Here is a 23,468-nt window from a genome sequence, read left to right on the forward strand (position 1 = left end):
TGTCATTAATAAGGTTCTGAAAAAACGCTGGTGCGTTGGTAAGACCAAAGGGCATAACCAGATTCTCAAAATGACCCACTGGAGTGTTAAAAGCAGTTTTCCACTCATCACCTTCCTTCATACGTAACAAATTGTATGCCCCCCGGAGATCAATCTTAGAGAACCACTTGACCCCACTAACTGGTTGAACAAGTCAGGAATTAATGGCAGTGGGTAGGAATTGCGTACTGTAATTTTATTAATTTCGCGAAAGTCCAGACATAGACGTAAACCGCCGTCCTTTTTGTTTACAAAAAAAAAATCCAACAGCCACAGGTGACTTAGAAGGTCTAATGTGACCGGCGGCCAAGCTTGTCTGTATGTATTCCTCCAAGGCCTTTCTCTCAGGGATAGTAAAATTAAATAAGCGACTCTTGGAAAGAGTTGCTCCAGGGACAAACGCAATAGTACAATCATAGTCCCTATGAGGAGGCAAAACTTGCGACTCCTTCTCAGAAAAAACCTTCCAGAAATCCTGAATAGGTACAGGTAATTCCCCTCTTTCCACAGCAGCAATGCGACCGTTACAACATCTATCATAACACTTAGGACTCCAAGACTTAATTTCATTGGTAGACCAGTCCAGTACAGGATTGTGCAATTTTACCCAAGGTAACCCCAAAACCACTGGAGCAGGCAAATTATTTAATACCGCCAAACCCAAATTCTCTTGGTGGATACCATTAATGGTGAGGGGAAATTCAAAAACCTTGTGAGTAATACCTTTCAAGGGAGAGCCATCAACAGCAACCACAGAAATAGGAGAAGACAAAAGTTTGGATTCTAATTTAAATTTTTCCAAAAAACCCTCATCAATCACATTGAGTGTAGAACCACAATCCACAAAAACCCGAAATTCAATCAACTCCTCCTGGAATGAGGTGCTTCCAGAAAGAAATACTCCTTTGGAGTTTCAACACGCTATGCGGGCGTAACTGACCTCTTTTTTTTTTCGTTGTTCAAACGAAGCACACAGTTCTTAATAAAGTGGTCAGATTTGCCGCAATAAAAGCACAATCCTTTAGCATACCTGCGGTCTTTTTCCTGAGAGTGGGGTGACATCGCCCCAATCTCCATCGGTTCTCCAGCCTCCGAACAGACCCTCTGAAAAATAGGAGCTGTCATAGTAGTAGATTTCTCTTCATTACTCCTAGCACGCAGTCTCCTGTCCACACGTATGGCTAATTGCATTGCCTCCTGCAAGGTTCCAGGTTTTGGGAAGGCAATCAGCAGATCCTTAACCCTTTCACCTAGACCCTCAAGAAACAAACACTTTAATGCTGAGTCATTCCAGTCCACTTCAGCCGACCATCTTCTGAAGTATGTACAATAATTTTCCACATCACCTGATCCCTGCTTCAAACGTCTTAATTCAGTTTCAGCAGATGAGACTCGATCAGGATCATCATACAACAACCCCATAGCAGAAAAAAAATCTTCCACAGATCTAAAACACGGATCATTAGGTTGTAGAGAAAAGTCCCATCCCTGTGGTTCTTTGTGCAAAAGTGACATTATAAACCCAATGCGCTGTGATTCATTCCCCGAGGATCTGGGTCTTAAACGAAAATATAATAAACAAGCATTTTTAAAGGAAAAAAAATCTTCCCGTTTACCATAAAAAAAATCTGGAAGTCCTACCTTCGGTTCGACAAAATGCGCTCCAGGACAGCTACTCACGTGTTGCTGGAGCTCGGCCACCTCCAAAGACTGTCCCTGCAGGGGTTGAGCCAATTCCTCAACCGACACCATGATGAAATCAGGATTTTATTTTATTTTTTTCCTTAGAGTGTTTTATTTTTGGGCTGGACTTACTGTTATGAACTGCTACAAGCACTAAGGAAAGAAAGGAAAACTGTCCCTACAATAGGACTAAGCTGATTCCCTACGATGCAGCGAGGGACCTGTTCCTTGTGAACAGACCCGCCTAAGTCCTCGGCTAGTCTGAACGCAGACCTATAGATATAAGGAAGGGGTCCCTACAAGAACTAAGGACAGGGATATAGTTGGACACCTCCTAGCAGAAATTGTAGCAGAGCAAAGACAAACAAACAAACAGAAGTACTAGTGGTCAAAAGACCAAGCAAACTACAGAGTAAGGTACAAGGCACCTGGCTAGCTTAAGAGTAAATGTAACACTGAAGTCCAGCAAGGCCAGGAGGGCGGAGCTGGATTAAATAGGCAAAAAGTCATGTGACCAGCAAAATAGAAAAAACAGGAGGGTTCTCACAATAACAAGACGGTTTTAATGCCCCTCAGAAGAGACATGGAGGTCAGAGTGGTATAACAACACGCTTTTAATGCCACTCAGAAGAGACGTGGAGGTCAGAGTGGTATAACAACACGCTTTTAATGCCCCTCAAAAGAGACGTGGATGTCCCAGTAGCTTAACAAGACGCTTTTAATGCCCCTCGGAAAAGTGATGGAGGTCCCAGTAGCTTAACAAGACGCTTTTAATGCCCCTCAGAAGAGACGTGGAGGTCCCAGTAGCTTAACAAGACGCTTTTAATGCCCCTCGGAAAATTGGTGGAGGTTGCAGTAGCTTAACAAGACGCTTTTAATGCCCCTTACAAGAGCCATACAGTACAGTATCTTAAAAACATTATTCCCATTATTGGGGAGTGGTTCTCCCATAGTATTTGCTTATACCTTCCAAGCAAAAGCTGCCAAAAATTAGGTTGGAGGAACTTGCAATGCCCCTTACAAGAGCCATACAGTACAGCATCTTAAAAATATTATTCCCATTATTGGGGAGTGGGTCTCCCACAGTCTATGCTTATGCCTTCCAAGCAAAAGCTGACAAAATTAAGGACGGAGGAACTTTCAATAATGGCAACACGGACCACGGTCACCCTGGTGGTATAGTGGTGGTGGAGGCTGAGGATAAGGAGAAGAACATAAAACAGCCGAAATGAGGAAGCGTATACCCATGTGTGGGTGTGAAGCGGTGCATGTGAATACACCTCCCGAAAAAACACAGTGGATTTGACTTTATGTTACTCTGCTGTCATTTGTTGGTGATGAGAAGTCTGGCCCAATCCAGCCCTTGTTCATTTTGATAAGGATCAGCTTGTCAGCATTGTCAGTTGACAGGCGAGTGCGCTTATCAGTTATAATTCCCCCAGCGGCACTAAAAACACACTCCGATAACACGCTAGCGGCAGGGCAGGCCAGGACCTCCAAGGCGTACAGAGTGAGTTCATTCTAAGTGTCTAGCTTGGATACCCAATAATTAAAAGGCACAGAGGAATCAAGGAGGACACTGGTTCGGTCGGCAAGGTACTCCCTCACCATCTTTTGAAACTTTCCACTCCTTTTGAGAGTACCCCGTGCCTCAGGGCCTGTAAGCTGGGTGGGTCTCATAAAACTGTCCCAGAACGTTGACAGTGTTCCCCTGCCTCTGCTGGATTGGAGTTGCCTCTCTCTTGCTTGTACGCCTTGGTTGGTGAACGAACTGTGACCTCTGCCGCTAGCATGTTCAGATGGGAAGTTTTTTAACAGTTCTGCAGCAAGGGCCTTCTGGTACTGCCCCATTTTTGTAGACCTCTCCACCTCAAGAATAAGAGAGTGAAAGTTCTCCTATTAGCGGGGGTCTAAAAGTGTCACCAACCAGTAATGACTGTCACCCAACATTTTGACAACGCGAGGGTCACGGTTAAGGCAGTGTAACATAAAGTCAGCCATGCGTGCCAGACAGGTAACGGGCAAGACTTCCGTGTCCTCACCAAGATGACGTCTGACCATGCTCTCCTCCTCCTCCCCCCTGTCCTCAGGCCACCCACGCTGAACCGATGGTATGACAGTTGTACAGGTACCACCGTCTACAGCGCATGACACAAGCTCCTGTTCTTCTTCCTACTCCTCCTCCTCTCCCTCATTGTCCCCCAATGTACGTTGGGATGAGATGAGGCTGGGCTGTGAGTAATCGACCGCTACGGCTTCTTGATCCATTTCATCATACTCTGGCTGCAATGCCTCCTCTTTAATTCTCTGCAGAGAGCGTTGCAAAACACAGACAAGTGGAATGCTGACGCTAATGATGGCATCATCGCCACTCACCATCTGGGTGGACTCCTCAAAGTTTGTCAAGATGGTACAGATGTTAGACATCCAGGTCCACTCCTGAGGTCTTATGTGTGGAGTCTGATCTGAATATCGACGGCCTTGTTGCAGCTGGTACTCCACAACTGCTCTCTTCTGCTCACAAATCCTTTGCAACATGTGGAGGGTAGAGTTCCAACGTGTGGGGACATCACACACCAGTCGGTGTGACGGAAGCTGCAAACGCTGCTGCAACACAGCAAGGGCGGCAGAAGCTGTAGCCGACTCGCGAAAATGAGCTGACAGGCGGCGTACTTTGACGAGCAGATCTGGCTACTCGGGGTACGATTTAAGAAACCGCTGAACCACGAGTTTAAGCACATGAGCCAGGCATGGTACGTGTGTGATCTCGCCTCGCCTCAGAGCCGCCACCAGGTTACGGCCATTGTCACACACGACCATGCCTGGATGTAGGTTCAGCGGTCTCAGCCACAGATCTGCCTGCTCTTTCACAGCTGTCCACAACTCACAAGCAGTGTGAGGTTTCTCACCTAAGCTTATGAGTTTCAGCACAGCATGTTGCCGCTTGGCAGAGGCAGTACTGCAGTGCTTCCAGCTTGTAACTGATGTGTTGATATCTAAGATGGAGGCTGAACATGAGGAGGAGGAGGAGGATGATGCGCAGCATCTGTACACTGTGGGGGCAACTCTGACTGACATAGGGCCCGCAATCCTCAGTGTGGGGAGGATGTGTTCCGTCCCAAGGTCCGACTCGGTCCCGGCTTCCACTATGTTTACCCAGTGTGCCGTCAGGGAAATGTACCGTCCCTGGCCACAAGCACTTGTCCACGTTTCCATTGTCAGGTGGACCCTCCCAGTAACTGCGTTGTTGAGGGTACGGCAGATGTTTTGGGACACGTGCTTGTGTAGTGCGGGGATGGCACACCAGGCATAATAGTGTCGGCTGGGGACCAAGTACCGACCACCGCCATAAAGTTGCGGAAGGATTCTGTCTCCACCAGCCTAAAAGGCAGCATTTCCAATGCAAGTAGTCGTGAAATGTGCGAATTTAGGACTGTGGCCTGTGGGGCGTTAGCTATGAATTTCCACTTTCGTTCAAAGGTCTGGGATATGGACAATTGAACGCTGCGGTGGGACGTGGACGTGGACGTTGATGCTGTTTCTTGAGAAACTGCCATAACAAGTGAAGACTGAGAGGAGGGGGCATCTTTGCATGCAGTATGGACAGGGGATTGCCTTGCACACGCAACACAGGGTTCTATTGCCCGCACAACAGCGGAAGAAGCAGTGGTGACACCCGCTGACACTGGTCGTGGACCCTGGGGTTCGCCCCACAAAGTCGGGTGCTTTGCTGCCATGTGCCTGATCATGCTGGTGGTAGTCAGGCTGGTAGCTTTGTCACCCCTGCTGATGCTGGCATGGCAGGTGGTAGAAATGGCCTTTTTGGGGTTATCAGCAGAGTCTTTAAAAAAATTCCAGACTCTGGAAGACCTACCGCTTGTACTGGCAACGTCCCTCGTGTTGGTGTTACGGGGAACGGTTGGCCGCCTTCTGTCTGCGGCCACCACACTGCTTCTTCCTGCCTGTTGGGGTACTCTGCCTCCCTCCCCCTGTGTGCTGCTGGCCTCACTCTGCATGTCCTCCTGCCACGTTGGGTCAGTTACTAGATCATCCACCACCTCCTCCTCTTCCACTTGCGCACCACGATCCTCCTCCTCACTTCCTGGCAATTGTGTCTCGTCATCATCCACCTATTGTGACAAATTGCCAGCGTCGACTTCCTGTGGCCGTGGCTGTTCAAATATTTGTGCATCGCTACATGGGATCTACTCTTCCACCACTTCAAGCGGAGCAGGCGAGGGGCACAAATCTGGAAATGGACCAGTGAACAGCTCTTCAGAATGTCCAAGTGTGGGATCAGTTGCTGTCTGACGACACTCGGCATGGTGGGAGGAAGGAGCATCAGGGTGAGGAGGAGTATGCGGTCGAGACTCACGGCTACTAAGAGTCAACCATGTGGAAGACAGGCCGGAGGTGGTGGTGCCCAGGTAACTGGAAGTATTATCTGCTATCCAATTAATAACCTGTTCACACTGATCAGTTCGCAATACTGGTGTTGACCGAATTACTAGGGAAGCACAGAACAAGAAGTGGGAGCGAGAAGATGTGGCTGTTGGTTGTGGCACATTTTCACCTTGGCCACGGCCCCGTCCTCTGCACGCACCATCAGCAGAACGTCCACTTCCACGTCCCTTGCCACGCACCTTGCCCATTGTAAAGTAAGTAAAATAGCTTACACTCGCACTATCAATGGAAAAAGGGTAGCAAAAAGTAGATTAGAACCTTGGAAGAGGAAAACCACAGTTCTATTTCTCTGGCCTACACCCGACTCTTTTAAACAATCTGAACAATCAGGGAGAAAATATTACTGTTTTTCTTTACGGAAAAAATACCAAAAGCTGAATAATAGAGATTTCTTACCGTGGAACAGCAAAACCACAGTTATAATTTACTGGTGTATGTAGACGAGACTTTTTTAAATATATATATTTGCGGCTGAACAGTGAACGACACACTCAAACTGTTTTTTTTAGATACAAATGGCCCAAAAGTGGATAATACAGAGGTTTGAACAGTGGAACTGCAAAACCACGCTTGTATTTCTCGGGCCTACACCAGACTATTTTCAACAGATATATTTGTGTCTGAACAATCAGGAGACACTATTATTTATTTTTTTCGGCAAAAAATGCCAAAAGCAGGATAATAGAGATTTTTTTATCGTGGAACAGCAAAACCACAGTTATAATTTACTGGTGTACACCAGACTATTTTCAACAGATATATTTGTGTCTGAACAATCAGGAGACACTATTATTTATTTTTTACGGCAAAAAATGCCAAAAGCAGGATAATAGAGATTTTTTACCGTGGAACAGCAAAACCACAGTTATAATTTACTGGTGTATACCAGACTTTTTTAAATATATATATATTTGCGGCTGAACAGTGAGCGACACACTCAAACTGGTTTTTTTAGATGCAAAAGGCACAAAACTGGATAATACAGAGATTTCACCCGTGGAACAGCAAAACCACACTTCTGTTTCTGTGGTCTATACCAGACTCTTTTCAACAGATATATTTGTGTCTGAAAAATCAGAGACACACTTTTTTTTTTGGGGGGGGGGACACCAATAGGTTAATAAGACGGGTATTTGTACAGTGTGAAGGAGGAAAAAAAAAGAGGATTTAGATGAAAAAAAAAGGATTTAGCTCTGAGACCTGGAGCTAAGTCCAGCAATTTCAGAAACAGGAGCACACAGGACTGTAATGCAGCGTTTGCTGGTATAACCCCACTGCGTCTCCTATACAGCCTGCCTGTCTGCCTGATATCTGGGATGGATTTTAGTCCTGAGAAGGACTGTTTGTTTGATCTGGCAGGCTTTACAGACCCTACACTAACTATTTCGCAGGATAAATCTCTCCATAGCTCAGCAGCGCTGTCCGTACACTGTTTAATCCGGAGCGACTGTGTCCAAGATGGCGGCGCCCGGTTTTAAATACTCGAGGTGACGCTGTGCGGCCAGCCAATCACTGTAATGCCCACAAACAACATGGTTGCGGCATTACAGTGACTGGCTGGCAATCCCTGTATGTTTATTGGCTCTGTAAAGAGCGCCAAACATGCAGGGCGGAGACCCGAGCTCCCGCCCGAGTAACCCGGAAATGCTCGGTGCTCGCCGAACATCCCGAGTAGCGTGATGCTCGGGCGAGTACCGAGCAGTGTCGAGCATGCTCGCTCAACACTAAAAATAACGCACAGTGAGTCAAAATTCTGAAATTCTATTAAAACAGACAAAAAGAAACAAACATTCTTATCTTGAGATACAGCATAAGAATGTTGAATGCCTTTCTTTTTGGAAACATCTGGTATTACATCCAAAGGAGAAGCACCTATTGATGGAAATTTGAAGAAGATGATGAGTAAGACCACTGATATTATACAGCGGGTGAAATAAGTTTTGAACACGTCACCAAATTTCTAAGTAAATATATTTCTAAAGGTGCTATTGACATGAAATTCTCACCAAATGTCGGTAACAACCCATCCAATCCACAGGCAAAGAAATGAAACCATAGATGTCCATAAATTAAGTTATGAGTAATAATGAGAAATGACACAGAGAAAAAAGTATTGAACACATGAAGAAAGAGAGGAGCAAAAAGCCATGGAAAGTCATGACACCAGCTGAGATCTATCAGTAATTAGAAAGCAATCCTGCTACTTAGTGACAAATAATATCAGCTGGTTCAACTGATGCCCTATAAAAAGGTGTCTCATTACCAAGGTGCCACACAAGAAACATCTCATGATGGGTAAAACCAGTGAGCTGTCTCAAGACCTTCGCAACCTTATTGTTGGAAAACATACTGATGGCATTGGTTACAGAAGAATATTTAGACTACTGAACGCTCCAGTGAGAACTGTTGGGGACATAATCTGGAAGTGGAAAGAACATAATTTCACCATAAACTGGTCACGACCAGGTGCTCCTCACAAGATTTCAGACAGAGGAGTGAAAAGAATTATCCAAAGAGTTGTCCAGGAGCCAAGGACCACCTGTGGAGAGCTACAGAAAGACCTGGAATCAGCAGATACAATGGTTTCAAAGAAAACAATAAGTAATGCACTCAACCTCCACAGCACAATGCACACTCACCACGCAAGACTCCAAAAGCATGTACAAGCACGTTTTAAAGTTGGCTCAACAACATTTAAACATTTAGACAAACTTGTGAAATACTGGGAGAATGTTCTGGTTAGATGAGACCAAAGTTGAACTGTTTGGATGCCATAATACACACCATGTTTGGAGGCCAAATTGCACTGCATATCACCCCAAACACCATACTAACAGTGAAGTTTGGAGGTGGGAACATCATGGTGTGGGGCTGTTTTTCAGCATACAGCACTTGCAAACTTCATATGATTGAAGGAAGGATGAATGGACAAATGTACTGAAACATTCTGCATAAAAACTGCTGCCATCTACCAGGATGATAAGGGTGAAACAAGGGTGCACAGTTGAGCAAGACAATGATCCCAAACACACAGCCAAGGAAACTGTCAATTGGTTTTAGAAAAAGAAAATAAAGCTGCTAGAATGGCTCAGCCAATCCTCTGACCTGAATCCAACAGAAAATTTATGGAAGGAACTAAAGCTCAGAATTCATAGAAGGAGCCCTTGAGACTTTCAGGATGTGAAGAGTGCTTGTGTGAAGGAATGAGACAAAATCACACCTGAGCAATGCCTGTGACTGGTTTCTCCATACAGGAGGCTGTCATCACCAACAAAGGTTTTTTCATAAAAATTAATTCAATTTCAGTAAGCGTGTTCAATATTTTTTCTCTGTGTCATTTCTCATTATTACACATAATTTATGAACATCTATGGTGATTTCTTTGCCTGTGTGGATTGGATGAGTTGTTACCGACATCTGGTGAATTTCATGTCAATAGCACCTTTAGAAATATATTTACTTAGAAAATTGGTGACGTGTTCAATACTTATTTCACCCGCTGTATCTATCAAAGAGCCATTCTAGTCATGGGGGAAAGTATTATATTACCTATATTTTTATCCATAGGAGGAAGTGTTTTAATTAGACTTTATTGCTTGATTAGTGGTCGACCAATGACAGGAATTGGTCTTTAAAGACGACCTGACAATTGCATAAATATGTAATTTCTTTAAATGGTGTAAATGTCACTTTCTCCTGAACCTGGCGTTTTTTTTCTTTTCTTTCTGCGCCTCTCCCTTCCTGAGATAAGGTCATCTCTTCCTTGTATATAAGTCTGGTCTTAGTAAACTGGGCATTGTCCCAAATAGATGAATTGACAACCATGCCCAATTGGCGTTAAAGACTAAATTAACATACAGGGAAAAGATAGAACGGAGTGGCGCAGTCAAAAACGAAAAGCAACACCAGATTCAGGAGAACAGTGGCATTTACACCAGGTTAAAAGAATTACATATCCATGGCATGCAACAGGTCCCCTTTAAATGTACAGCATGATCTTTTTGTACACAGGTTTGTTTTCCCAACTATATTAGTATGAATGTAATGATCTGTATATATTAGTAACCTGTTTGTATAGATAAATCATTTCTTGTCTGCATTCATATTTTGGGTTATAAATGTGTAATTTATAACTGTACGTTTGGAATTTTCATCATTGCGTCTGATCTGCACTGAAAGGAAAAGAAACCAGAGACGTAGGTAGGGGTTCAGCTCAGGGGGGCAAAACATCTGAGTGGGCCCCTAACCAGGTAACCCTGATTATAATAATATAAATAACTAGATGGTGGCCCGATTCTAAAGCATCGGGTATTCTAGCATATGTCTCCCGACCCTCCTTTATAATGCCCCATGCAGGAAGTCACATCCCCCGTATATAATACCCCATGCATATAATACCCCATGCAGGATGTCACATCCCCCGTATATAATACCCCATGCAGGATGTCACATCCCCCCTATATAATACCCCATGCAGGATGTCACCTCTCCCCCATATAATGCCCCATGTAGGATGTCACCTCTCCCCCCATATAATGGCCCATGCAGGATGTCACCTCTCCCCCATATAATGCCCCATATAGGATGTCACCTCTCCCCCCATATAATGTCCCATGTAGGATGTCACCTCTCCCCCCATATAATGCCCCATGCAGGATGTCACCTCTCCCCCCATATAATGCCCCAAGTAGGATGTCACCTCTCCCCCCATATAATGCCCCATGCAGGATGTCACCTCTCCCCCCATATAATGCCCCATGCAGGCTGTCACATCCCCCCTATATAATACCCCATGCAGGATGTCACCTCTCCCCCCATATAATGCCCCATGTAGGATGTCACCTCTCCCCCCATATAATACCCCATGTAGGATGTCACCTCTCCCAGCATATAATGGCCCATGCAGGATGTCACCTCTCCCCCATATAATGCCCCATGTAGGATGTCACCTCTCCCCCCATATAATGCCCCATGCAGGCTGTCACATCCCCCCTATATAATACCCCATGCAGGATGTCACCTCTCCCCCCATATAATGCCCCATGTAGGATGTCACCTCTCCCCCCATATAATACCCCATGTAGGATGTCACCTCTCCCAGCATATAATGGCCCATGCAGGATGTCACCTCTCCCCCATATAATGCCCCATGTAGGATGTCACCTCTCCCCCCATATAATGGCCCATGCAGGATGTCACCTCTCCCCCATATAATGCCCCATGTAGGATGTCACCTCTCCCCCCATATAATGCCCCATATAGGATGTCACCTCTCCCCCCATATAATGCCCCATGCAGGATGTCACCTCTCCCCCATATAATGCCCCAAGTAGGATTTCACCTCTCCCCCCATATAATGCCCCATGCAGGATGTCACCTCTCCCCCCATATAATGCCCCATGCAGGATGTCACCTCTCCCCCCATATAATGCCCCAAGTAGGATGTCACCTCTCCCCCCATATAATGCCCCATGCAGGATGTCACCTCTCCCCCCATATAATGCCCCATGCAGGCTGTCACATCCCCCCTATATAATACCCCATGCAGGATGTCACCTCTCCCCCCATATAATGCCCCATGTAGGATGTCACCTCTCCCCCCATATAATACCCCATGTAGGATGTCACCTCTCCCAGCATATAATGGCCCATGCAGGATGTCACCTCTCCCCCATATAATGCCCCATGTAGGATGTCACCTCTCCCCCCATATAATGCCCCATGCAGGCTGTCACATCCCCCCTATATAATACCCCATGCAGGATGTCACCTCTCCCCCCATATAATGCCCCATGTAGGATGTCACCTCTCCCCCCATATAATACCCCATGTAGGATGTCACCTCTCCCAGCATATAATGGCCCATGCAGGATGTCACCTCTCCCCCATATAATGCCCCATGTAGGATGTCACCTCTCCCCCCATATAATGGCCCATGCAGGATGTCACCTCTCCCCCATATAATGCCCCATGTAGGATGTCACCTCTCCCCCCATATAATGCCCCATGTAGGATGTCACCTCTCCCCCCATATAATGCCCCATGCAGGATGTCACCTCTCCCCCATATAATGCCCCAAGTAGGATTTCACCTCTCCCCCCATATAATGCCCCATGCAGGATGTCACCTCTCCCCCCATATAATGGCCCATGCAGGCTGTCACATCCCCCCTATATAATACCCCATGCAGGATGTCACCTCTCCCCCCATATAATGCCCCATGTAGGATGACACCTCTCCCCCCATATAATGCCCCATGTAAGATGTCACCTCTCCCAGCATATAATGGCCCATGGAGGATGTCACCTCTCCCCCATATAATGCCCCATGTAGGATGTCACCTCTCCCCCATATAATGCCCCATGTAGGATGTCACGTCTCCCCCCATATAATGGCCCATGCAGGATGTCACCTCTCCCCCATATAATGCCCCATGTAGGATGCTACCTCTCCCCCCATATAATGCCCCATGTAGGATGTCACCTGTCCCCCCATATAATGCAACATGCAGGCTGTCACATCCCCCCTATATAATACCCCATGCAGGCTGTCACATCCCCCCTATATAATACCCCATGCAGGATGTCCCATCCCCCATATAGTGCCCCATGCAGGTCCCCTATGGCCACATACAAAGAAAAAAAAATCCAATACTCACCTCACTTCTCAGCTGCTGCTCCGGACTCCAGCGTAGCCGGCATCTTCACGCTGTGCGCTGTGATCGGTCAGGAGAGAGCGCGGTGTAAAGACGTCACCGCGCCCTCTGACCTGAAACGTCACAGAGCATCAGCGGAAGACACAGGAGCTGCTGCGCAGGCACGGGGAGGGGTAAGTATGACGCCGGGTGCCAGGGTCCTGATCGAGCGGGGGGAGGGACGGGAGGAGAGGAGAGGGGAGGGGAGAGGAGGGGAGGAGAGGGGTAAGTATGACGCCGGGGTCCTGATCGAGCGGGGGGAGGGACGGGAGGAGAGGGGAGGGGAGAAGAGGGGAAAGGAAGGGAGGGGAGAGGAGTGGAGGGGCGTCACACTTGTCCTGTGGAGATAAGCGGCTGTAGCCGCTGATCTTCCGACGATAGCCGCATGTAGGTCAGCGGCGCCTGCGGTGGGGGACTTAAGCTGCGAGTAGCCGGCTGCATCTCCGTGCTGCATCGCCACTAGTGTAGCAGCCCTATCTTTCGTCAAACTCAATTTGACAGGTGCCACGCCCCCTATCAAAGTGTATCAAAGTGTGTAGCCACACCCCTCCTCCCCCTCCCCTATCAGTTCGTGTGTTGTATCTTATTCATCATTTTATATGAATTTTATATGAGTTTGATGATGGTATCTGATTATTTACTCTTATTTGATAGTGTATGAGTTTATCTGAGTTTATAGCCTCAACATTTTATTCTCATTTTATATGAGTTTTATAGCCCAAGACTTTATTCTTATTTGATAGGCTGATACTTATTGCTTGGGCATATTATCTATTTGGCATGAAGATTCTCATTTTATATGAGTTTATAGCCTCAACATTTTATTCTCATTTTATATGAGTTTTATAGCCCAAGACTTTATTCTTATTTGATAGGCTGATACTTATTGTTTGGGCATATTATGTATATGGCCAAGTTACAATTATCATTTTATATGAGTTTTATATCCCCATACTGTTTATTTGATAGTGTGGATCTTATTGCTTGGCCATATTATCTATATGGCCAAGTTACAACTACCCCCAAGTATATAAAGTGTGTGTCTTATACGGATGTAAAAAGCAAAGACACAGTAAAAGTATTAAAAGATTTTATTGTTTTAAAAAATAAATACATCTCAAAGACATTTCAATAATATAAAAATCCTTACAGAATATTATAAAAAGTATCACAAGTACAATTAATATACAGCATTACAATTCTTACAAAATAATATAAAAAGTGTTACATTCACATGTACCAAAATGCATGTAATAATAATAATATACATCATTACATTTCTTGCAGATTAATATAGAGTGTTACAATTCAGTCAGATCATTTATCCAATACATCACTTACATCGTGAGCCACATGGATTGTAGTAATGGTAGAGACCTTTTTTTAGGCAGCAAAGTTCCTTGTGTGATACCTAATGATGGAGAGTGTAAAGATTGAATAGCGCGGGTCGGTGTGGATAGCGTCCGGGGTGTAGATACATCGCTACCTTCACTGATGGAAATTTTTAATCCATCTAAAAGCTGTCTAGTAGCGGGATTGGCCACAACTGTAGATGGAATATTTAGCTCTGCCATTGCCTGCATAAATGAATCCCAACCCCGAGGCAGATTCCTGCTGGCCAGGGCATGGCTCTGTGTTGTACTACGTACCAAATCCAGCAAGTTAGATCCTGGTATTACAGTTCCTTTGAAAATAAATTCGCTTTTATCATTCCAGGATGTAACATTTTTTATTTTGCAGCAGCCTGTTTAGTAAAAATTCAGCATTCTTTTTATATCGTTGGTTTACATGGCTTACAATTTCAGTGACCTCTTGATTTTTTATCAGGGCCTGAATTTGGCAATTGTTGCTGATCAGATTCAGGAGTGCTATCGAGATTTAAAGTTGTTACTTCTTTTGAACTGTGCCTCGCATGTACCAAGTATCGTTGTAGCACGGAACTATACATTTTAATTTTCACATCATCGGGTATGTCACGACGTTGTAAAACTGCGCTAATTTCATCATCAAGACAACGAATAACACTCTCACGTATGTTATCTGTATTAGGGGGTCTTAGTTTGACTAGATCCTGTTTGGGAACTAGATACATTTTCTCTGTGTGCTCCATTATTTGCCTGTGAGCAGACTTGTTATTATCGGTATTGCAAATCCTAAAAGAGGCCCTATAAACCCGCCGGTCTGCTTTAGTAGGCGCTTCTTTTTCTTTATGGGCTGCGATCTATCACTCAGGGTTCTTATAGCTTTACGCCACTTCTTTAATATGTTTTTTTGTCGCTCTTTCAGGGGTATTCGGCCTTTTAAAATGTTTAAAGCAATTTCACTTATGGCTGTAATTAAATCTCTGCTTGCATTGTGCAAAACAGATTTTCTGACAGCGGGGTGTTGTCTTCACCAGTGTTTTTCTTAGAGCCCAGTTACGACGGAGTCTCTCAGACATCTTTACAACACTATGGCCGCAGTGTAGAATGCCTGATTCCATGTAAAATTCACTTTTTAGAACTATTTTTCTTCTGCACACAGACAGCGGGCAATGCTGGTGGAAACATCCCCGTCCTTAAGCGCAGATCCTCAGGGGTATTAGCTCTCAAGTCTAACAGCAAATACCCATAAGGTTCCCTCGTTGCATCCTCAAAAGCTTCCAAGAAAAAACGTGTTTTTCCGGGGTACATCTGACGGGCTAGAGTTAAAATTTGTAATTTATCTCGTGGGTTTTTAAAAAGCACCATGTACTTTGTGTTTAAAGTTATTGTGCGGCTTTTCTTACCCTGACAAAATATGTTTTGTACCAGGTAAAAAATGCTGAGATTTCTGTGGTGAACATACTTGGTAAATGCTTTTTCTATCTCACAGTTATCACTAGCACTCTCCATGAGATCATCAACAATAGTCAAATTTACCTTGTCAGGCGGGAATAAACCATCATCTACGAATGTATGCGGCAGACCCTCCACAAATCTGATGTGGGGAAAAGAGAGAGAGATTTCATCATATAGTTTTTGCCAGCATGAATAAAACCAAACAATATTATTGGGTTTGTGAGAAAAATGAGTTTCAATATTATGTAACAGCTGTTTTACAAAATAGCTCTTTCCAGAATTAGACGGGCCGGCTAGAATGCAGGAGAATGGGTGTTGTAGCCGCGGATCCATCACAATACTCAACTAATAGCCAAATGGCAGGGTGGTGAAGTCGTCTAATAGGCACCGCTTTGTGTAAACGCACTTTTGTGTTTTGCGCAGTGGCCTTGTTTCAATGTCCCAGTACTTTTTTATTTCTCACAATGCCCGGCTGTTCTACGACAATTCGCTTCTGTGTTTCTGTGTCAGAATTATGCGGGTAGTCCAGAACTAAATCTTTCAGACTGCTAAAATTAATAGATTGAGTGTTACCGACATTTAGTGTTATACCCTTAACTTTTAAGACAGTTTTACCAGTGTTGAGTTTGTATCCATAAGTTTTGGGACCCGCAGATACAAACTCTGTGATGTGAGTGTCATCGGGTATCTCACTGGTCAGGTCACCCAGGTAATCGCCTAAAGTCGGCTGCCACTCACCTTCCCTCTGCACAAAAATAACCGAATCTGTGTCGTGATAAAGGCACCTCTCCTGCAACCGGTCCAGCAGAGAATAGAGCTCTAGCCGGGCATACGCGGTTGTAAAACACGCTATAAAAATGTTTGTGTTTTTGTTGACCGTGTGGTGTCCTTTTGCATATTTCCAGTTAATGGTTGCAGTTTCATCATCAATGAAATGTAACATTGAAATGTCATAGTAAGGTAGAAACACATGCTGAAAAAGCACATCGGGGTTGCTAACAATGCTGGTACATGGTAAATTAGATCTCTGTGCAAACTTTCCCCATAAAGAATTTAAGAAAAGTTTGGAGATCTGTCTCTTTGCAGGATTCACGCCTATATTTTCAGGCCGTAATTGTACACCTTCTTTTTCAAGAAAGGAGTCAATGTACTGTTTTTTCTTGACATCGTCACTGCACCAGCTGGGATAACCCGAAGCCTCCTGCTTATCCCGAAGATGTAATTTAATGTAGGGGGCAAACAGATCATCAGTGCTGTTAGGAAAATGCCATATTTCGTAGATGTGTGCGATCCTATACCCTTTTTCTATGGCCAGCTCAAGCTCTATAGTGCACCATGTACCTGTCGGGGAACGCTCTTCATCACTATGTGCACAAACATCCGTTTGTGAATTTACAGCGCATGTGTAGCAAAGGGGGAACATTAACTTTTTGTTGAGTTTTACAGGGAGAACTGGAAAGAATAAATCTCTCGGAGGGTAGACCTTGACTTTAGCAATGCCAAAGTATTTTTTAATGAAACCAAAATCATCATAGATGATATCTGGGTGGCCTACAGGGTATGTTTTAGTTTTGTTTACAAAGGGATAAAGACTGGTGAAATCATAGTAATGTAATGTCTCCCCATCTCTCAGACTGTGATAGAGTTTAATGGCGTTAGTTCGCCCGCCATAAAGAGCATCGCGTGGGTCTAAAGGTGTTGGGAATTCCATTTGGAGAAGAAATGTTTGAAGGTTAGAATCTTTTTCAACCATTTCACTCCAGTCGTGCTCCCACATCACTCTTACGCTGTGTCCGCAGCACTGCAAGTAACGCTTTTTAGCTAAAAAGGCGTAATATAACTGGCCATAAGATGTATTTGTGACCTTATTTGTGTCATTTTCATTGTAACATACAGGACAGCCATGATAAAAACAACCCTGAAATTCAAATGCCACATGCTGTTTGTTAACATAGGCATAACCATCTAAAAAATATCTCCCGACTTGCTTTTCGTCGCCCCTCAAAGCATGTTGAATGGTAATGTTCTCTGTATGTGCTACATACATGAGCCAGTGTATAGCGGGTGACGAGTAGCGCTTTTTTGTCTTGTGATAATTATCACCGGGTAAAATGGCGATGGTGTTTTTTGGTAGAAATTTAAATCTGTACATTGCCATACATACAGAGGCCAGGGTGATGAGTTGAAAAGGATCAACACATCGGGACACTACAATTTTTTTTTCTTTTGTAGCTTACAGTATGTTTTAACATTTTTTCTCGTCATTTCCATAATACGCTCTCTGTAAAGTTCACACGAGCGTCTCAAAATCTCAACATCTTGCTGACAATAAGATTTTAGCTCAGCCTTAAAGTCAAAAGTTGAATTTTTCCCGGCCTTTTAGCTGCTTTAGAATCGTGGTTGGTTCTAGCAACAGACCCCGCATGAAGCAATTTGCCGCCTGTATAAAAATTTGTATTTAGTTTCATGTGTAAATACATATGAACAACTGTTGTTTTTCAAAGAGACGTGACCTTTTCTTTTCCTATTCATCAGGTGGTGTGGTGTTCTCGACTTTTTAGGTGGATTAGAAGTCAGCGTGTTTTCCGGCGTATACGTCGCCTGCAGCACCCCTGCATCTGTATACATATTAGAATTTACATTCATGTATAAATACACAGGATGAAACATTGTGTAAATAGATAGGTGTGTGCATATATGTATTTACATAGTTGGAGCTTACCACTGATCGGCTGTTGTAAATTAGTTTCGCTTGTCTCTCCTGCAGTGCTGGTACAGGCCATAGTTTCTGCAGCTGCGACACCAGTAACATCAATATTCATATCTGCTAGAATATCGTCAAGCTCGCAATCCATATACGCCGCTTTAACAAGAAAGAATGAAATATAAAAATAATATATAAAACATCTACATATAATTGAAATAAGATAATAACAATTCTAGCTATATTCGATGTAATGCATACCTAATTCTGTATCTGTAAGCATGTCAACGTATGGATCCACAAAATTTTGTCCTTCCATCTAAAATAAAATTAAGTATGTGTGAATTTTCTGTGCTTCCTGTACTAAATCTATAGTAATACAATAGTGATTTGAATGACGACTGCCTGCATTCAAGTACGGTATAATACTGAAACTAGCAAATTTTCTGCATTTTATATAATTAATATAACTTTAAAAGAAGTAGATTATGTTACACATCATGTAAATTAAAAGCAGCCGCATAAATACCACTATATTAAGCAAGCAAAACTACCAAACTAATACAGGGTAAACTCTTTATACATGATTAAACACTGTGCAGTGAATGCTCTATTTAGTGATCATTAACATCTAGTAACTATTATGTTATTTCAGTTGTAGCATATTGAATATATGACTAAATTATTAAAACAAATAATACCTTTAACTATGCACGCTTAAACATAATTAAACAACTGGGTATAGTGGTAAGACAAAATAACTAGAATAATGCGTAATGGGCTGATTATATTTACTTTTAGACCCGATCTGAGCTGTGAGGAATGTTGCTATGGATCAACACTTTCTGTCTCAGAGCTGTGTGTCATGCTGTCAGGCTGGAAGAATACATGAATATAAAGGAGGCTACCAGAAAAACACACCTTCTGTTAACTCCCACAAACACCCACAAACACAGCCCAGTTACGCCTCTCCACAATGATTATTGATTGTCTTAATACAATCATGCTATAGTAGGATTAAAACCAGGGTTACATTTTATACGCTTTTATTTCTGATAGAGAGAAGCAAGTGTTCATCAGCTCCAGTCACTCATTTATTCAATCATGACGACTAAACGCAATGAAGAAATATTACAGAAGCAATATTTCACACCTAAAGCAGCTGCCTCATTGGGCGGCATTGAAAATTTATATAGAGAAACTAGAAAGCACGGTATTAAAAAGCCTGAAGTGATTGATTGGCTGAATAAACAAGATTCGTACACACTACACAAGCCGGTTAGAAAACGTTTTTTTTGACAAATAAAATTTTTGTCTCAGACATTGATTCGCAATGGCAGGCAGATTTGGTTAGCTTGATTGAAATTTCACGTGAAAATGATGATATCAAATACATCCTGACGGTAATTGATGTGCTGTCAAAATTTGCGTGGTGTGTGGCCTTACCAAACAAGACCGGATCATCTGTCGCTCGTGCATTCAAATTAATATTTGAAAATGATCAGTGTATACCGCAGAAATTACAGACGGATCAGGGCAAAGAATTTATGAATAGCGCTGTGAAGGGTGTTTGTAAAATACATAAAATACATCATTTTTTTTTACGCACAATACAGTAAAAGCCTCCATTATTGAACGATTTAACCGCACATTGAAAACCCGGATGTGGCGCTATCTTACGAAGCATAATACCTTTAGGTATATTGATATTTTAGCTGATCTGGTGCATAGCTACAATCATACTTATCACACTACAATTCGCTGCAGGCCGGTTGATGTGACAAAACATAACTCGCTACAAATCTGGCGAAATATTTACAGTTCTAGCATTCCTGTTAAACCTATTAAGCCCTCTTTAAAAATCGGCGATCATGTGAGAGTGTCACAATTTAAAGGAACTTTTGCTAAGGGGTATGAACAAACGTACACTGATGAGATATTTATCATTAGCGCTGTCAACACTAAATTTCAAAAACCTCTCTATAAAATTGCTGATTTGAGTGGCGAGGCTGTAGAGGGTTCATTTTATAAGGAGGAGCTTCAGAAAATACCTATGGATGAGAATCGTGTCTACAGAGTAGAAAAAATATTAAGAACTAAACGTGTCAGGGGTAAGACACTTTGCTTTGTCAAATGGCTCGGGTACCCATCAAAATTCAACAGTTGGCTTGACGCGTCACAGCTGCGAGATATATAGCCATGGAAGGTGGATCATTTTATATAACACTGCCTAGTAACGCCTCATCTAAAATCTACCCCGAAAACACAATTTCCACTTTTACCACCAAATTATCAAAACCTGTTCACCTTTCCGGTCCCTTCGAGGTGGCACTCACTGAAATCCAATATCCGCATACATGGTACACATTTGAACAGAATGACGGGAATTTCTATATAGGAAAGCGTGGAGATGTGCTAAAGGAATATTACGTAAAATCTGGGTTTTATTCAACAATCGCAGAACTTATAAGAGCGATTAATGAGAGAATTGATATTCTGAAAATTTCTGGTGATGGTTTTAAGTTGCGTTATGATGATGTGAAAAGAAGTGTTACCCTGACGGATTCCCCAACAACACATTTTGCACCTGGTCAGAAACTGGCACACATTTTAGGCCTCCCCACCTATATTGAGGCCACTGTAGATAACAGTCTGCTTGAGCGGAAGAAGGCTTATGCGGATATAAAAGACGGATTTTATACATTGTTTGTGTACACAGATATAATACAACATCAACTTGTGGGGGACAGTTATGTCCAACTTTTGAGAACGGCTCAGGTAACCGGCAAGAGCGGTGAAATTATCACCCTTCAGTACGCAAGACCCGATTACGTGCCCTTATGCAAGCACCATTTTGATTCTGTGACAATCTCTATCTTATCAGACCAAGGTTCCCCAGTTAAATTCAAGTACGGAAAAAGTATTGTGCGATTACATTTTAGACCGCGACAGCATTGACACGATAAAATGGTGTCTCAAAGGGTGTACGGAGATCCCACCATTTATGCCCGCTACTATATTGCGCAGTCGGGCCACGGTTTAGAGGGTTTCACCGGCAGTGAGTACATGTATGGCTCAGGATTGGCCGGCATATTTAAAGGTTTATTCCGCCGCGCCGTGCCCCTTTTCAGAAAGGGCTTAGAATTAGTAAAACCACACGTGAAGACGGCTGTCAGAAACATTGCTAAAGATGCTGTCACAACTGTCTCATCAGCCATTATGAATAGGATAAATACGCCAGCGCAGAAGGGATCTGGTATAATTTATGTTGCTAAAAAAACACAAAAAAGAAAGAGACGTGCGAGTCATTCAATACCACCAATGCTCATGAATAAAAATACAACCAAGAGACGAGCCCGTCAGAAAAGAGTAAGACGCTCTGCGGGCGACATCTTCTAAGCGATTATCATGGCCTTCCTGCATGATGCTTCTGTAGAGTGCGCAAAATCTGAACTGGATATTTTTGACATTCCCCCGACACAAACGAGTATAGAGAAATCTCTTTTTGTAGAAGTACAGCCTATTGCAGCTCTGTCAGACAATGCTCCCCTGGAATTTTTCATATCGGGGAGTGGAGATTATTATTTTGACCTAAATAACACGCTGCTGTACATAAATTGTCGCATCGTCAAACAGGATAATACGCCTATTGCTGATGGAGCACGTGTGGCGCTCATAAACTACCCTCTAGCCACTCTTTTTAATCAAGTCGATATTACTCTGGGAGATCGCCTTATCTCACAATCGGACAATCTCTACAGCTATAGAGCATACATAGAGGCCCTTTTAAATTACAGCTCGCAGACGCTGTCAACACAGTTTACTGCAGGATTGTTCTATAAAGACACTGCAGGCCATCATAATGATCGGAACTTGGATGGCGCAAATGTTGGGTTTATCAAAAGATCCCTGGCAACTTCCCACTCCAGGCCTGTTGATCTCTTGGGCCCCATTTTTGGAGATATATTTAATCAACCAAAGCTAATATTGAATGGTCTTGACCTTAAGGTCAAGTTAACAAGAAATAAGGATACTTTCTCTTTGATGTCATCAGAAGTCGATCCTCTGAAAGTGCAAATCTTACAAGCGGCTCTCTATGTAAAGAGAGTGCAGGTCTCTCCAGCAGTCCGAATAGGTCACAGCCAGGCCCTCTTATCCGCAACAGCCAAGTATGCCATTGACCGAACCTGCATGAAGGTGTACAGCATCGCTGCCGGTACACGGATCACGAACCACAAGAACCTTTTCCTAGGACAGATCCCTAAGGCTGTTATATTGTGCTTTGTAGATAATGAAGCATTTAGCGGCTCTTATGCTAAAAACCCGCTTTGTTTCAGTCACTACAATGTGAACCACGCAGCTCTATACCTGGACGGCCAGAAGATCCCCGCACGACCCTTTCAGCCTAATTTTAATATTGATTTATCCGTCAGAGAGTATATGGCGCTTGCCCATATATCCGGGAAGCAAAAGGCTGATTGTGCCATGGCAATAGATCGTGAAGAATTTATGTCTGGTTTCACTTTATTTGCTTTTGATTTATCACCTGATCAAGAACCGGGGGGGGGGCATTTCTCACTTATTAAAACAGGTAACCTACGCGCTGAAGTTCGGTTTGCTCTACCGACCCCCCACACAATAAATATGCTTGTTTTTGCAATCAATCCCAGCATTCTGGAAATTAATAATAGGAGAGAGATCTTGTACGATTTTAACTGATAATGGATAATCTACAACTCACAACACTGCTGAAGGCCCATCGCTATACAGAACGCATATTCGCTGGTGTGTTTCCGTGTGACTTGCTAACGTCGCGCAGAGTGAATCAAAGACCAGCTGCATATATTGTGAACACTGACTCAGCCGGCCAGCCCGGGCGGCACTGGCTGTTGATCGTACTCTGCAATGATAAGAGGGGCATATTTTTTGATAGCTATGGCTTTTGTCCGGATAGTATTATCTTTCCCCGTGATTTTGTGACATTCCTGAACAAGAATTGTGAGTCTTATTGTTCTCAAAACTCTCAATTCCAGGATACATACAGCTCTGTATGTGGTCATTACTG

At 43.5% G+C, this 23,468-nt stretch overlaps 1 protein-coding gene across 1 annotated transcript; it reads left to right on the top strand.

Annotated features, from left to right (window-relative positions):
- Nucleotides 1–21,811: 21,811 nt before the first annotated feature.
- Nucleotides 21,812–23,122, top strand: LOC141236822 (uncharacterized protein F54H12.2-like). The gene has a single exon (XM_073668287.1). The coding sequence runs from the start codon at nt 21,812–21,814 to the stop codon at nt 23,120–23,122; it is 1,311 nt and encodes a 436-aa protein (XP_073524388.1).
- The last annotated feature ends 346 nt before the right edge of the window (nt 23,123–23,468 follow it).

The sequence above is a fragment of the Phyllobates terribilis genome, unplaced genomic scaffold (genome assembly GCF_046119375.1).
Source record: "Phyllobates terribilis strain yellow unplaced genomic scaffold, ASM4611937v1 Scaffold_721__1_contigs__length_756350, whole genome shotgun sequence".
NCBI classification, from domain to species: Eukaryota; Metazoa; Chordata; class Amphibia; order Anura; family Dendrobatidae; genus Phyllobates; species Phyllobates terribilis.